The 14,573-nt window shown below is 48.6% G+C and overlaps 4 protein-coding genes across 4 annotated transcripts; 2 read left to right on the top strand and 2 right to left on the bottom strand.

Moving 5' to 3' along the window:
- Nucleotides 1–504: 504 nt before the first annotated feature.
- BDR25DRAFT_81543 (phospholipid-translocating P-type ATPase) lies at nt 505–5,537 on the bottom strand. Its single transcript, XM_033699092.1, has 4 exons — nt 4,945–5,537; nt 1,939–4,887; nt 1,656–1,885; nt 505–1,607 (listed from the first exon to the last, which is right to left on the bottom strand). Exons 1-4 carry the CDS (start codon nt 5,371–5,373, stop codon nt 641–643), a joined length of 4,575 nt encoding a protein of 1,524 aa, XP_033542801.1. The 5' UTR covers nt 5,374–5,537; the 3' UTR covers nt 505–640.
- A 1,120-nt stretch (nt 5,538–6,657) lies between these two features.
- On the top strand, nt 6,658–9,428 carry BDR25DRAFT_81533 (uncharacterized protein). Its single transcript, XM_033699091.1, has 7 exons — nt 6,658–6,908; nt 6,968–7,891; nt 7,939–7,991; nt 8,044–8,173; nt 8,220–8,286; nt 8,334–8,487; nt 8,538–9,428. The coding sequence occupies exons 1-7, from the start codon at nt 6,818–6,820 to the stop codon at nt 9,306–9,308; spliced, it is 2,190 nt and encodes a 729-aa protein (XP_033542800.1). The 5' UTR covers nt 6,658–6,817; the 3' UTR covers nt 9,309–9,428.
- A 1,954-nt stretch (nt 9,429–11,382) lies between these two features.
- Nucleotides 11,383–12,755, bottom strand: BDR25DRAFT_360119 (uncharacterized protein; the record flags this gene model as incomplete). Its single annotated transcript, XM_033696197.1, has 10 exons — nt 11,383–11,461; nt 11,498–11,666; nt 11,720–11,793; nt 11,871–11,953; nt 11,992–12,158; nt 12,215–12,338; nt 12,371–12,427; nt 12,482–12,565; nt 12,623–12,651; nt 12,719–12,755. The coding sequence occupies 10 exons, from the start codon at nt 12,753–12,755 to the stop codon at nt 11,383–11,385; spliced, it is 903 nt and encodes a 300-aa protein (XP_033542799.1).
- A 182-nt stretch (nt 12,756–12,937) lies between these two features.
- Nucleotides 12,938–13,789, top strand: BDR25DRAFT_306430 (uncharacterized protein). The gene has a single exon (XM_033690625.1). It carries the CDS (start codon nt 13,076–13,078, stop codon nt 13,604–13,606), a length of 531 nt encoding a protein of 176 aa, XP_033542798.1. The 5' UTR covers nt 12,938–13,075; the 3' UTR covers nt 13,607–13,789.
- Nucleotides 13,790–14,573: the final 784 nt, after the last annotated feature.

Raw genomic sequence — 14,573 nt, 5'->3', positions numbered from 1 at the left:
CCAATGGCAAGGAAATCGAATTCACTGTCGCTTTATCTGCTTCACATGGTCATCACTATGCACATTGAGCTTCTAGATAGGCCGAAAGTTACGTCATCTCATTCTCAATTCCAAAATACAGAAGAGCCAAACGTTGAATCAAAAGGTGGCTTCAGGCCGGCCTCGCCCCATTACGATATGCATCAAACAAATCCGTTATCAACTCTCTCAGTAAATCTCTTTACAATCAGAACACTAGCTCTCATAGCCTCGTACACAGAACAAGAAAGAGAGGAGCGAAGTAATGCACATGATGAAAAAGGTTCAATGTTGAAAAGACTAGGCGTAGAAAACTCCAATACGCCGTCTACCCTTCCAAGGGCTCGATGAATCCTTGACTTCGCTCGTAAGCGGGATAAAACAGGAAATAAAATAGACCAGCCAAGTGGATGAGCCAACAAAAATCGACTACCGTCCAGCCTCGCTATTCTACGAAACGCCGACCCAATGAAACATCTTAAAAACACAAAGAAAGGATTTTGTAGGCAGTGACAACCCAAACCATGCCCCAGCAGGCATTAATATGTACAGTCGTGATAAAAAGAATGTGCAGTGGTATCTGATTGTGTCAGATGTCATTACAAGCATCGGTGAGCAGAGCTCATTGTTGGGCTTGCGGAAGTGGTGGGTGATCTAAATCCGGTTGCTCCTCACGAGTGACGGTAGGCCTTCGGAAGGCGTTTCGTAGCCGGCTCATCGTATGCCCTGTCTGCTGCTGACCTAGCTGGCTATGTCGACTATGGCTGGATTCCATTCTTGTCAAGAGCGCAGCAGATGTAAATTCATTGCTAGCTTCAAAACTTGGCCTAACGCGGTCCATGGACATCCGAGCCCGGTCATAGGATGGTCGCGGTCGATCTAGTGATATTCGATGGGCGGGGATGGTTTCTAATGAGCGTCGAAACGTGTAATCTGTACTATTACTTCCGTTCTGGCTTCTCGGGTTGTGGGTTGTTGCAGTTGGGGCAACCGAGGGCGGGTAGATTGGTCGCATGTCATCGTCTCCGGTATGAGTGTTGGCCACTGGCTTAGTTTTGGCGGCTGAGGATTCGGATGATGACATTGACTTCACTTTCTCGGGTGGCGGGGGAATGAAAGCATCAGTCTCCTTGAGGTAATCGAATTTGCCTTGTATGACTTGTTCGCGGATGATATCAACGTCTCCGGGGAAGTAGATCTTCTGAATGGATTTGACGGTGAATCGTGGAAGAAGACACATTATTGTCGCCACAAGAAGAATTGCCCAAAAGGCAAGACTTCCGTAAACCTCCGGAGCGGCCTTGTAGAACTGGGCACTTCCGGTGAATGCAGTGTAAATTCCGGTCCAGAACCAGACGAGAAGAGTGCTGATAACAACAATGAGCAGCATCAACCAGTCCCATCTGTAGGTATTGAAAAGGATATAGAAGTTGGCAACAACGACAGCAATGGTAGCGATGAAAACGCCCATCCGTTTCAGATCATCGATGCTCTGTCCATTTGCAGTATTGAACGTGGCAGGGGAGAAAAGGAGGTAGACCATAAAGAATGTAATAGAAGACTGATAAATGCCATCGAACATATACATCCTGGGCAAGATTAGCACCTTCAAAAGGCTAACAGGTTTTGATACTCACCAAAACTTGGGTTGCGTCCACTCCTTTCGTTCAATACCTCTACGGTAGAGCTGTGGTACGGCTAATGATACCTTGTCGTCAACATCTTGATCCAAGACACCCATCAAGATGACAGGAAGCGAGGTGAATGCAAGGTTGAATAATATGATGTAGGTGTAGTCAAAGATGTACTGGCAGTCAAAGTTGGTATAAATCTGATACCAGAACAGCGAGAACGTCCAAACAAGATTCTGCAAGTCGCGTTAGCATCGAAGACAAATAAACTTGGAAAATGTATACTAACCTTGTAGAAGAAGTTTGCAATTGTCTCAGCAAGTCTGCGGTAAGACCAGCGTCCATGAACGAGGACAAGTCGAGTTAGAAAGCGGAATTGACCAATGGCATAGTCGGATGACATGACTGCAGCGCGACCTTCAACACCAGCAATTCCAACACCCACGTGCGCTTCCTGGATCATGGCGACGTCGTTCGCACCGTCACCAATGGCGAGCGTAAGGCAGTCGAGCCCAGACTTAACCATTTGCACGACGGCAGCTTTCTGACTGGGACTTACTCTGCAGCATAAAACCGATCGGCACTGCTTGCAGAGGAGGAGGAATTTCCGCTTGAGAGAATCGCCCAAAACTAGCTTTAAGGAATCTCCGTCGATGATGATGGCATGTGTAGGGGCTGGAGGTTCATGGTTGTCTTGCGCAGCGGCAAGCTCTCCTTCCGATCCCGTCATATTAAAAATAGCTAGATTCTTGTCAAGCATAGCCTCCGCAGTCTCAAGGCTCTCGTCTTCGACCTTAAAGACAATGAGGTCCATCCCATTGTCAAGCAAGTTGCAAGAAAAGCCGATGTTGATGGCAGTTTCCACCTTGTCCCCTGTCAAGACCCACAACTTGATGCCAGCTCTGCCGAGGAGTGAGATGGCATCTGGAACACCGTCTTGAAGTCTGTCTTCAATGGCAGTTCCACCAAGGAGCCATAGATCATTCTCGATGCGGTCGGAAACTTCCTCTAATTTATCTTCGCGATTGTTAATGGCATTAGCGGCGAGTTCGTAATCCTTTTGCCATTCCTGGTATTCCTCCTCCTCGATCTCCCTCTGTGCAATACAGAGCGTTCGAAGACCTTCTCTTGCGAACATCTCAAGATGCTCTCCAGTGGTGTGACGAAGCTCGCGCTGGTGGCCAGGAGCCAACCTTGAATAAATCATACTGTCTGCTCCCTTGCAGAATAAGATGATTTTTCCGTTCGGCATTCTGATGATTGCACTCATTCGCTTCCTGGAAGAGTTGAATTCCAGGGTATTTAAAACGGTATATCTACGCTCTTCGCCCAGGACATTGACAACAAGGCGATCGTCCTCTCGGCCGACAAGAGTGAATCCAACGTCGCGTGCGGTAGCAACGAGAGCAGCTTCATCTGGAGACTGTGCCTTGAATTCGATCTTTGGGGGGTCACCTGGTGTTCTTTCCGTGATGACAGTGTGGCAAAGTGCAAGAGCGACCATGAAACGTTCGTTGGCAATTTTCTGTTCTTGGCCGGACTCCCCTGCGAGATCGGCAATGTAGTCTGGAGCAACGAAAGTCAAGTCCTCATCTCGAAGGTAGGGATTATCGTGCATCTTCCTGATTCCTTCAAGCATTCGGACACGATCGCGCGCGATCTGCTCGCGAGCACGGGCACCCTCCTCATCAACGTCAATTCCTTGTCTTCGTTGAATGCCAGCTTGCGCCTCTGTGTAGGCCTCGCCATAGGGTACCCCGTTGACAGTGCATTTCTTGAATTCCATGACGTTTTGTGTCAGGGTACCGGTTTTATCGGAGAAGATATATTCAATCTGTCCAACATCATCAGAGATGTTCCAGGATTTAGGCGTGCATGGATAGTCGAGTGCCTCGTAATACATATGAACATCACTGTAAATGAAGATGGCTTGCAGTGTGCGGATGATTTCCAGAGTAATGTAGAGGGATATGGGCACCAAGTTCTGGAAGAGGATGACTCCAGCCCAGAAGGAAATGACACCATCCAGAGCTGGCTTGTTGTCTCCATAGGATCCGAATTCGAACAATGAATGAGATGTGTCAGGCTTGGCCCAGAATACTCCTAGGATAATCCCAGAAACGAGGCACATCCCGAAGAGAATGATGAAGTTGTAAATGACGTTCCAGTTGAGATCTTTCGTGATCTTGGCGCGCTTGCTGGGAGTGATGCCTGAGTTGATCATGGTTTTCGTTTCCTCTCCTGTGAAAACAACGACACCAAGAACCCACTCGGTATTTCGAAGTTGACAGCCACGAAGCAATAGATTGTTGATAGACACAGGCTCTGCCATTTCATAGGTTGGAACGTTTGGATCTTTGGTGTCGTGTTGCTGCCATCGAATAACGGCACTGTATGAGTAAATATTTGAGTGCGGTCCCTCGCTTTCGATGACGAATTCAGCCCGTTCGCAATGACGAGCGTGCTTAACGTCTCGTGTGCTATGCAATGCCGAACGGACCTTCAGATTAGTTTCACCGTCGAGATTCTTGGTTTCCACGTAGCATGCACCGTCCTCTGATGAAGTGGAAAGAATGACGATATCAGCGGGAATTTCCTCGTCGTTGTACAAGCGAACGAAATCACCGACCTGCACACTTTTCCAAGCGTCCTTCTTGAACCGAGCCTTGTCTGGGGTTGTCGTGAACGGGTTCATAACGCTACCCCAAAACTTCTGTCCTTGAGGCGTCTTTATTCCAGAAACCTTTGCTTGGTCGCCTTCCACGACATGAGTTTGACCGTCGATGTTCATAGCATCTGTCGGAGGTTTTTGGTCAGGGAGAGGCGAGGGAACCGGGGTCATTGGAATGCCGTCCTCCCCATGGGCACGGTAGGACGATCGATGTGAGAGAACGGATGCTCGGCGGGTCTCCAAGGAGGGCCTTAGTTCGTCCTGGGCTCTTTCTCTCCAGCCCTTCTCTTTGCCTTTGGATGATTTCTTAGTTTTCCAACTATTCCAGACCCAAACAATAGCTCTAGTATTCGCCTTCTTAAACCTTCGCCACATGGACACAGTATCTTCAGCCGTGTTGACGTTGCTAAAACCGACGAGCCTGTGCACAGGCGCGTTGTTCAGTTCGTTATCTAGCACGGTTCTTCTCCAGTCTTCGACTGCATCTTTGATAGCTGTAAGGGTGAGGATAACGATCAATGGGACCGCATTGAGAGCGGGATTCGAGGCACCAAAAATTTGAAATATCTAAACACAAGCAGGGTCAGTCAGAACGCGACATAGGGGGTTGCAGGGAGAGCATACCCCAAGAATAATAATGAATAAAAAGTAGACGTTTGCAATGTTGTGAAACTGCCACCAGAGATTCTTCGGGACGAAGCTGATGGGCGTGTACTTGGCCGTTCGTATCTTGTTTCGCGCGTAGTTTGCTTTGGGATGGCCATCTTCGTCCCGCTCTTCTGCGGGGAGCGCGAGGTTGAAATACACTCTGCGGCCAGGATCCTGCTCCTCACTACCCACATCTGAACCTTCGTCCCCGTTATCCAGCGGGCCGCCTTCTTTCCCTAGAGAGTCCCTCTTCTTCTCGCCGGAGCCTATCCGCCGATGCAGGCGCTCCTTGAGCGACTGTCTCTTGTGGTCGGCTTTCGGGCCCTTTGCCCGATGCGTAGCCCATCGTATCCGCTTGACGGGATTTGTGACTTCGCTGTCCTCCAGATGCGGTAGGGCGGCCATTGTTGCGACGGGCGCTGTGCAGGCAGACGATCCGGGGCAGCTTTGGGGCTGGTGGGTTGGCCGGCCTCAGCCGGGAAGGCCTCTACACCACAACAGATGCCAATTCGCCTGCACTCCAGGATATGACGATGCTGGGTCGACAACACTGGGCAGGGCCGACGCTGAGGGAGATAGCGTCTTTAAGGGGGTTGAGGCTGGACGGGGAGTGGAGTATGGGATTCTCGGCAGCAGCGGATTTAATAAGCTCCAAGGTGGCCGGGATGGGAGCGAGCGAGCGAGAACACCGAGAGGGACGCGGCGCGGCGAGAGCGAGCGATGAAATATGACGGATGCGACGATGGAGCTGGGAGTTGGGGAGTTGGCTTGCGGTGTCAGTCCATGAGGTGAGCAAGCCGACAGTACGGAGTGAAGGTGGAGGAGACGTGGCGGACAACGGCGGAGGGCGCTTTTGCTATTATGATGCCGCCCACTCCGAGCTGTGGCCCTGTGCAGCTGTGCTGACAGAGCGGCGCGCACTGTTCGGCCACCGTTGATGGTTTGGAACCGGCGGATGGGGTTAGCAGGACGGTGCTAGCGACGCCCGAGCACGTCAGGCCGGTACAGGTCAACAGACACCCAGTTGCTTTTCCACAGCCCTTAGGCAGACTGACAGACAGGCAGATTTCGAGAGCTGCCGTATATTATCGGCGACTTAAGGGCACTTCTGGTAACGCATTCAGTGGCTTGGAGAGAGATCCTCCTGTCAGCACAAGCCCAGAATGTCCCCCGGGGTCAGACGCCTGAAGGCAGAGCCCCAACCGCAGCGCATCAAATCCAGGTCCATCTATTCAGCACCCATATATATATCACTGTACAACAACGGCGCAGTCAGCGCTTCTCAGCGGCCACGACCCTTCTTATTGGTACTGGCACTGCGTGGAATGATGGGTTCGCAATGGTGCGCACAATTAATTTGAATTTCGAGAGTCCGAAACTGCAATAGGATTTGATTAAGTGCATCCAATCTGCACAGGGACAGCGGATCTCGCACAACGTCAAACCCGGACTGCTGCAGGGGAGCGCCCATAGAGGATTATTATGCGAAACGTTTCATTCTCTGCACCCACTGGCGACGAAGCTGGGCGCGTGGCTGCCCATTGCCCAACATGGCATTTGGATGTCGCTGTGACGCAGCTCGCGCCGGTGGCGATGAGCTCTGGAGAGAATACTCGTGTTGGCATGCGGCGGGGTTACCATTTAATTGCTATTAATTGCTACACGATGTTTTCGATGACGAGATGAGGACGCGTGTTCACGACGCCTGTGCTGGTCACGTGCCTTCGCGCGGCCCAGCTCGCTGCAACCACATTCAACCATGCCAGCATCCAGAAGACCTCATGCCAAGACATAATTCCAAGACACACATCCCTAGACCTGTACCAGAGCCCGTGACTCGTAATTCACGATGCCGCCAAAGAGAGACATCAGAGACTTCTTCAAGCCCGCATCTCAACCCTCGCGCCCGCCATACCCCCCGACATCCCCGCCGCAGACAGGTACATCGACCCATGGCACAGCATTCTAGTTGAGTGTTCGCTGACGTTGTTTGCTCTAGATGGGAATGCGCCTCGAGTATGGCCGTCCGCGCGCTCAACCTTCCGTCACGGCAATGTCTCTGCTCGCTCCTCTCCAACCTCTCCAACGTCTACCCACATAGGCACAAAGCAGTCATGGATCATCACCGACACGACCCCGCGAGCAACCATGACAACCTGCCCGCCCAGCACATCGCAGTCGTCGACAAACTCGAGTGGCAGCAAAAGAATCGTACTCAATGGAGAGCAGATGGTGCAGAACTCGGACTCCGACACTGATTCAGATTCGCTTGAGGAAATTGACTTTGGTCTCAAGAAGAAATCTCCCCCCCGCAAAATAATATTGGACGATTTCAAGGCCAATGGGAAGACTAGAGGGGGCCCTACCTTACGGTCTGGGCCCTTCAGCCGGACACAGAAGAATGCTCTTCGTAGGCCTTCCGATAGGCCCGCCAAGTTCTCGAAGTCGTCATTGAACCACCTTGCGGCTAAGGCACAGCAGTTTTCCGAAATCGAGCGAGATATTGCTGAAAACAAGGCTGACATGGAGAAACCTGTCGAGCAAGACCCTACCTTAGACCTAGTCATCAGCGAGGAGGTGCTCGCTGGGGTAGTCACAGACCAGGAGGGTGGTGACAAGGCAAAGCGGCTGTATCTTGCCATGCAGAGGACTAATGCCCTTGATCACAACCACGTATTTCACTTCTTTAGCGACAAATTCGATCCGAGCTCCGTCAAACCGTCTGATTTTCCATCCGAATGCCTGCCCAACCAACACTGGGCCACAAACTTTGAAGGTTCGGGCATCTGTCCTAGAATGTTTCAGCATCCTCTAAATTTTCTAGATGCTGCCAGTGATCAGGCATTTCTGTCTGGTTACGCTCAGCAAATCTTCCAGTTCCAGGAGCTCCCAGAGGAGCTGGCTTCCTGGATGATCGAACAAAGTATGCCATAAGTTCGAAGTCCAGGGGCATCTGCTAATGCAGTGTAGTCTGTCTCGGGCGGAGCGATATGTTGAGTAACAGGTATATCCAATTGCTCGAAGTAAGTAACATTTAACATCTCAAAGCTGTATTCAAAGACTTAGTATCAGCAGGCTGATTCTCGTCACCTTCAAGCCATCTTTACGAGGGATGGGCTCGACTTCATTTTCAATTGCTTGGGCGCCGACACCCAGTGTCTGAATTCTTTGCAGGGGATAGTTCCTTCCAGAGAGCCTCCAGATGGTGAGGTTGCAGGTCTGCTTCTTAAGGCAGATACTAATGAAATCAGCTGCCAAACGACCGCTTCCACCGGCCTTAAAATGGGTCATTCATCTTCTTGAAAGAGCTGCAAAGAGGTGCGTTTCAATATCACCGATATGATGCCATTTCTCATTCTTTCTAGTGTACCTCCTACTTCGAGGAGTGACGTTCTCTATCTTCTCTTTCATGTCTGCTTTGATGACAGCGTTATGTCGAATGCAGAGGTGCTACATAGCGTTCAATCTACCATCGAGAAGATCATTTGCGTCATACCACCAGATGAACTGACCCCTGTTGTAAGAAAACCCCTGTGTTCCATTATGTGACACTTCTAATGATTGTACAGTTGAATGATTTCCTCCCCTCGCTCCTCCCGCGCATTACCCATCCCATCCTTCAAAATAACCTCGTGCAGTCCCTCCCCGCTAACACGCCTTTGACTGCGCATCTCCAACGGCATCTAGCGCTTGCTTTCTTTATCCAACCGAAGCAGCTCAATGTCCCTCTATCTGATCCCAGCGTTCCCTTCCTTATCCGCAGCCACATTCAGAATTCTCCAGACTATGTTTTCACTAAGAAGACCGATTACAAAACTCTCGCTGCCCGTCTATCCCTCTTGGATGTTGCCATTGGTCCCGGTCCGATGACGGTCCCTTATGTGCCTATAATCAATCCAACGCCCCCCCCGGGACCCTCCACTACCGCATCCACATCGGCCTCGACTCCAATATATCTCTCTCCCGAGGAAATCGCATTCAACAAACAAGTCGACAGGCTCGCCCAGCAAGTCAAGCTCCTTAGCAACAATATCGTTGAAACCGGCGCCTTAAGCGATATGGCCCGATTAGATGCGAAGGATGCCAGTGAGCGACTGTACCATCGTCTTGATCATGCAGTGAGGACCCGTGGCCGGAATGGTGGGAATCCATTTGAAGACGAGGGAAAAGTAAAGTTTCAGACGCCCATGAACAAATGGTTTGTGAAGACAGCGGCCAGCAGGGCAGCGAGTGTTAGTGGGGAAGCCAATAGCGTCAAGAGCGAAGCTGTGAGTGTAAGTGGGGAGGATTGTGGAATCAAGAGCGAGATGACGAGTGTGAATGGTCCTGAAGGGATCTGAATCATTCTCATATGGTACGACCGGCACCTAGAAATCTACGACGGGATCTGGTTTGCAGTCGATGGGGAATGTTGTAGCAAATTCATTTAAGTAGGCTTATACTCCAAAAGTCTAGGCGGACACCTAATGTTTTCCTTTATTGATTTACGACTTTATTATGATACCCACGTCCGAACTTCTCGCTAACCAAATCCCCTTTTCGTTTTCAGACACGACCTCGAGCTATGGTTCTGCAAGCCTAACCACATCAAGCGTGGACATTTCCTGATCATCGAAAATCGACATGTTCTACAACCCCCTCGCCGGACTTCATTTATCATATTGTATTGCGAGCGTGTGGAGTGGAAACCAGGTCATGGGAATAGGTGTTGTCGAAAGAGATAATGCATTCGACACAGTATCAACTGAACACCATGGAGAAAATGCAAAGGTATCTCCGTTGAGCGATATAAAGGATAGAACTCCGGCTTCGAGAGTGTGATAAACCTCGACCTGAATAAAACAACACTATGTTAGGAAGTGGGGAAACAATCTCAAATTAGAGTTTCTAAATGAAGAGAACGCAACCGAACCACCAGTCAAGACATACTCCGAAGACAATACCGAAGGATCTCAACCTGCGGAAAGAAACGATAGAACTAGGTTTGACAGCAGGTATTGAGAAGATGTGTACCAGCTGCTCGCGCTTGTACTTCCGCTTCCCGTTCTAAATATCGTGAGGGCGAATCATTTGACTAGGGTAATCGCGCACGAGCTCCTTCATTACTTATAAGGATGATACTGTCATCTATCTGCTAAGATTGCTTTCGAAGCACAGAGTGGGCAATCATAATACCAGCAGGCCATCTACGCGCCTCACAACTAGCACGGAGGAGCAGTTGTGGGCTAGAAATATACTGTTCAATTTGATGTTGCTCACGCTCGCTCTAGGTTTATGGCCATGGTCGCAATGGAGATAGATAGCCTTAAGCTCATAGACTTTCTTCGTATATAGCTTCCTCTGCTTTCTCAGAGCATATTCTTCATTATATGCGTATATGTGTAACACACAAGAACTACTCGATATTCTCGAAGCCTTGATGCCAAGGATATCGGTGGGTGCTGCAGGGTTAAACGTGACATCATCAAAGTCCTCAAATTCGCTCTCTTCGCTGCCGCTGTTGACGTTATTGTTATAGGGCTTGACGGCGCCACCAATGTAAACAAAATTGTCGTCATCGTCCATTTTTGCGGCCTCGGAGGTAGTGGTATTGTTGACGGAATTGTATTATTTAGTCTTGCTAATTAGGGACTCCTGGAAACTGGCAAGGCAGTGCGAATATTAACCTCTATATGTACATCAACAATCTCTGTCACCTCAATTGACCTCTGTCCAAAATGCCGCCTCTCTTTTTTCTTTTTCTACGTGTTCTATCTAGTATGTTGTTTGTTCTCGATATTCTTCCCGGAATGACATTGCATCGGCAACCACAACTCAAGCCATCCAGTTTCACTCGTTCTGAATATGATGAGCCTATGGCCCTTGTTAAGGGAGAACGTCGGTAGGCTATTTTGGGAGGGCCTCAACGACTACTGGATTGTGTGGTCCAACACCACCTACCTCTAGCTACAAACCATCTAGAAGTATCCCCAGTGTGACAGCAATCTAGACCGCGTCTGGACTGGTATGAAACAACTTGCAAGTGTTCTCAAGGATTCCATTCTAAATCTCCTGCTAAAATCTTTTCTCTTCGCTCTCAGACTCTGGTGGCATGTAGAACTTCTTCTCAGAAAACTCTCCGGCAAGGGTGTAAATGCAGCAAAACCCATGACGAGCATGGCGGGATCAATTATTCGTGGGGTTAAGAGAGCTTCGGCGAGATATCTTTAAAGCGTACCAGTCACTGTGCCACCCAAAAAAGCACCAAAAATGGAAAGGCTAGTGACTTATTTTCTCAATAACGGCGTAATAATATTTCTAAAATTTGCGCTCTTCACCTCTTTGTAGACCGCTATTGGATGGTAAAAATAACCCATTAGGTTTTTCTAGAGATATAGCAATTCAACTGAAGATTAAGGGCCAAGACTCGAAATCTCAATCACTGGTACCTAGATTCCTAAGTATCGATATTTGTGGGGGTGGGAGTGCATACGTTTTTAGGAGTTTTCGTCCACTGTTTTTAGTAGTATTTCCAACTTGATTAGCTTACCCGAGAGACAGCTTTAAGCCCTCGTATATAAGGGCGATCCCTGGGTGCTTCTTGAATTTCTCTATTGCGACATTGTCCAAGGTTAGCCAACCCCGCATTCGCATTTCTCCATCTGGAGTCTCGACTTCACCGACTATATCCTTTTCTTGGACTAATTCTTTCTGGAACCCTCGGGTCTTGGTCATTTATTCTAATTTTAAGTCCGGCAGCATAGACACGTACTGCTTTTTCCCCTATGGGATGCGGAAAGGGTGATTTCAAGCCTACGGTGTCGGACTACTTGAAGCGCCTTCCGCCTCAACTACGTGGAATTTGAATAGCTTTTTGGCATCTTCCGCTTACTTTTCGTCTTCTAGTGAAATACTCTAATTACGCAATTTCGTCGGATTCCTTGTTTTGATGAATATCGCCGCTGGTCACTGTCTTCAGATGCTCTTCAGAGTTCTTGATGACTGCCTCATCTTCTATATTATCCGGGGAAACACTAAAGGAACGGTGTTTATCTCGTGGAAAGGTGAGGCCTCTAGCCAGAGAACCAAGAGAAGCGCCGCGCAAGAGAGTTTACATGAACAAACCGGGGAGAAAAAAGAATACATGGTAGAATTAGGAAAGTAAGGAAATTGAGTGCTGATGATACTGCGGAGATGGTTTGAATGTGGGACTTTCACAACTCGCTGAACCTTTATTATGCTCCTTCTTACCTTCAAACTCCTGTACTCGTCTTCTCTTTTACTTTGAAGTTCTTGGTCTCTGCCTTGTTAGACTGTAATCTCATTGACAGAAGTCGAAAGGGCATCCTTAGGGGGTTCCTTTGAACGAGGGTGGTATTCTTGCAAAAATGCTAGAGACAGGTAATAAAGAAAAGTAATTGACTGATTTGACAGCAAGGTAAAGGAATGAGAGTGGGGATTTTACGAAATAGATGGGATTCTACATGCCTTCAGTGGAGAAGTGCTTCTAATTTCATTGGTAGTAGAGCTTGACTCCCCTTTGGGGGAAGAGTATTGCATGGCCGTCTGAATTGTAAGTAGCGGAAGGCAAGATAGGGAAGCTTGACCTTGTGCAGCGCTAACCGTCTTATGTTTTTCCCGCAAACATCACGGAAACATACGCACACTTTCATACTATGCATTTGGCAACTCTCCAACTGTCAACTCACATAAATCCCTATTATTTAATTGTCTCACTCTCTTGCTATTTAAAGGTTAATATCCTGTCCACAACGCTTAACAGACTTGGAGCCCTTCTCCCTAAACATAGCCGTTAACTTTACGCAATACTGGAGGAACAGCAGTCGAGCTATAGAACCATGGCTACGGATCCGTAGATTGAAATGGATAGTAGGAAGGTTAAAGAAACTGCCATGCTTTACAACTTTGTTACTTTTTATTCAACCGTAAATACATAGAGTCCACATATAGAACATTACAAACAGCCATTCACTTACCAAGTCCCAGAACTAAGGGGCATATACAGCCAACAGGAAAGAAGCCCCCACCCTTCAACACGATAGACATTGCCATTGTCGTCTTGCACATTCCAATAAATCCACAATCCATCACTCTAGCCTTTTCACCAATGTTCAAATTTCCAACGCATGAATTCAATATCTTACCAGGGTATCCTCACACCATCAATCCCAATACCTTGGCATTGGCAAACCCGCCAGAGAGCTTGCTCCTCATTACCTTCTTGGGCCGCGTCATCCATAGCAGCGTGTTCCCTCCCTCCAACCTTGTCCACTGTCTAATCCCAAATAAAGATCAGGGGGATCGTCAGGTACGCGTCGCGTTGCGCCCCAAGACCCTGATGATCCATCGCCCCCCCGAACCAATCCAAGCGAACAAAGCTCAAGCACCCCTCAATCCACGTCCACCCCAAGCCTCCCTACTAGCCCTTCCATCTCTCACGCAATCGATCCCAGCGCAGCCCACGAGTTCGTATTTTCTTATTCGCAATCTCTGTCCTCTCACTCATGGATGCAATCCCCTCATCGAGTATATTACATCAATAGGATTCAGGAGACGATTTATTGATTGGGAAATGGACGACATTCGCCACTCACCCCTGATTAGTTCACATATGACGCCAGGGTTTCGGAATTATTAGTGCGCGGTTGGATGGGGTGCCTAACGAAGTAATGGGCACGTGGTTTTGACAGGATTAGGAAGCCCTGAGGGAGAAATGTCTCGAACACTCGGTTAGATGGTGAACGATCACCTATGAATCATGTATCCATGGAATGGACATCGCATCGCTGCAGATCCAGATTGGATGCTGCAGATACAGCGGACTTGAAAAGACGGTGAGGAGAATGGCGTGGAGAGCTGAAGCTCGGCGATAAGAGAGCTACCGAACTTAGCCCCGGAATCGTGGTTTGAGGTTGTTTAACTTTTTGGGGGCCGGAAAACGACCTTGCTGACGGAACGGTCGGAAACGGCATCGTTGTTTTCCGTGTCTTGTGAGGTTTTGCGTTTTACTATGTGCCGTACGTTTCCGAGCGATGCAGTTGTGGATGTGTGAGGGACGTTCGAAAAGGGTTGTGGTTTGGCATTGAGGATTTTCGTGTTTTGGGTTCGAAAAAGATTTTGTTTCGAGTGGTATCGAATAGGGTCGAGAGTTGGAAGATTGTAGCAGTTTATCACGCTGACGCTGTCGTTCCTTGAGTGGACTCCACAACTCTGTTGATTCGACGAAGCTTGATGCTAAATTTGAGTACGTAGCGCCCTGAAAAATTCTGAAGTCATTTAGATCATAGTTAACGGTCATTTTGCTTCATAAATTGGGTTTGTGAATCTAGTTGAAAAGACAACAACGCTATTAAGCTAAAGCAGAAAATGAGTTGGATACAATGAAGGTGAAAATACACATTCTCCCCAAACTGCCTGAATCAGCACGGCTGATACTTCCATTTCCACCACCGTATCACCAGAACCTTACACGCAAAAGAGGGTATCGAGATAGAAAGAATGAATTAGCCAGCTTCCTACCCCTCATTTTCATACTCTTTTTTGATTTAGTCTGATCTACGGTCTCTTGCATCCACCCTCTCCACTACCTCCAGACATCTTCAATC

The sequence above is a fragment of the Lindgomyces ingoldianus genome (assembly GCF_010093535.1).
Source record: "Lindgomyces ingoldianus strain ATCC 200398 unplaced genomic scaffold BDR25scaffold_36, whole genome shotgun sequence".
NCBI lineage: Eukaryota > Fungi > Ascomycota > Dothideomycetes > Pleosporales > Lindgomycetaceae > Lindgomyces > Lindgomyces ingoldianus.
The sequence above is the reverse complement of the archived record's forward strand: the minus strand, read 5'-3'. Positions and strand labels throughout refer to the sequence as shown.

Coding starts and splice junctions, on each gene's coding strand:
- BDR25DRAFT_81543 (XM_033699092.1), bottom strand. CDS start 5,373: ATGGCCGCCCTACCGCATCTGGAGGACAGCGAAGTCACAAATCCCGTC. Junction 4,888..4,944: donor TATTCATTATTATTCTTGGG/GTATGCTCTCCC, acceptor GCTTGTGTTTAG/ATATTTCAAATTTTTGGTGC. Junction 1,608..1,655: donor TGGACGCAACCCAAGTTTTG/GTGAGTATCAAA, acceptor AATCTTGCCCAG/GATGTATATGTTCGATGGCA.
- BDR25DRAFT_81533 (XM_033699091.1), top strand. CDS start 6,818: ATGCCGCCAAAGAGAGACATCAGAGACTTCTTCAAGCCCGCATCTCAA. Junction 7,892..7,938: donor TTCCTGGATGATCGAACAAA/GTATGCCATAAG, acceptor AATGCAGTGTAG/TCTGTCTCGGGCGGAGCGAT. Junction 7,992..8,043: donor GGTATATCCAATTGCTCGAA/GTAAGTAACATT, acceptor TAGTATCAGCAG/GCTGATTCTCGTCACCTTCA.
- BDR25DRAFT_306430 (XM_033690625.1), top strand. CDS start 13,076: ATGTTCAAATTTCCAACGCATGAATTCAATATCTTACCAGGGTATCCT.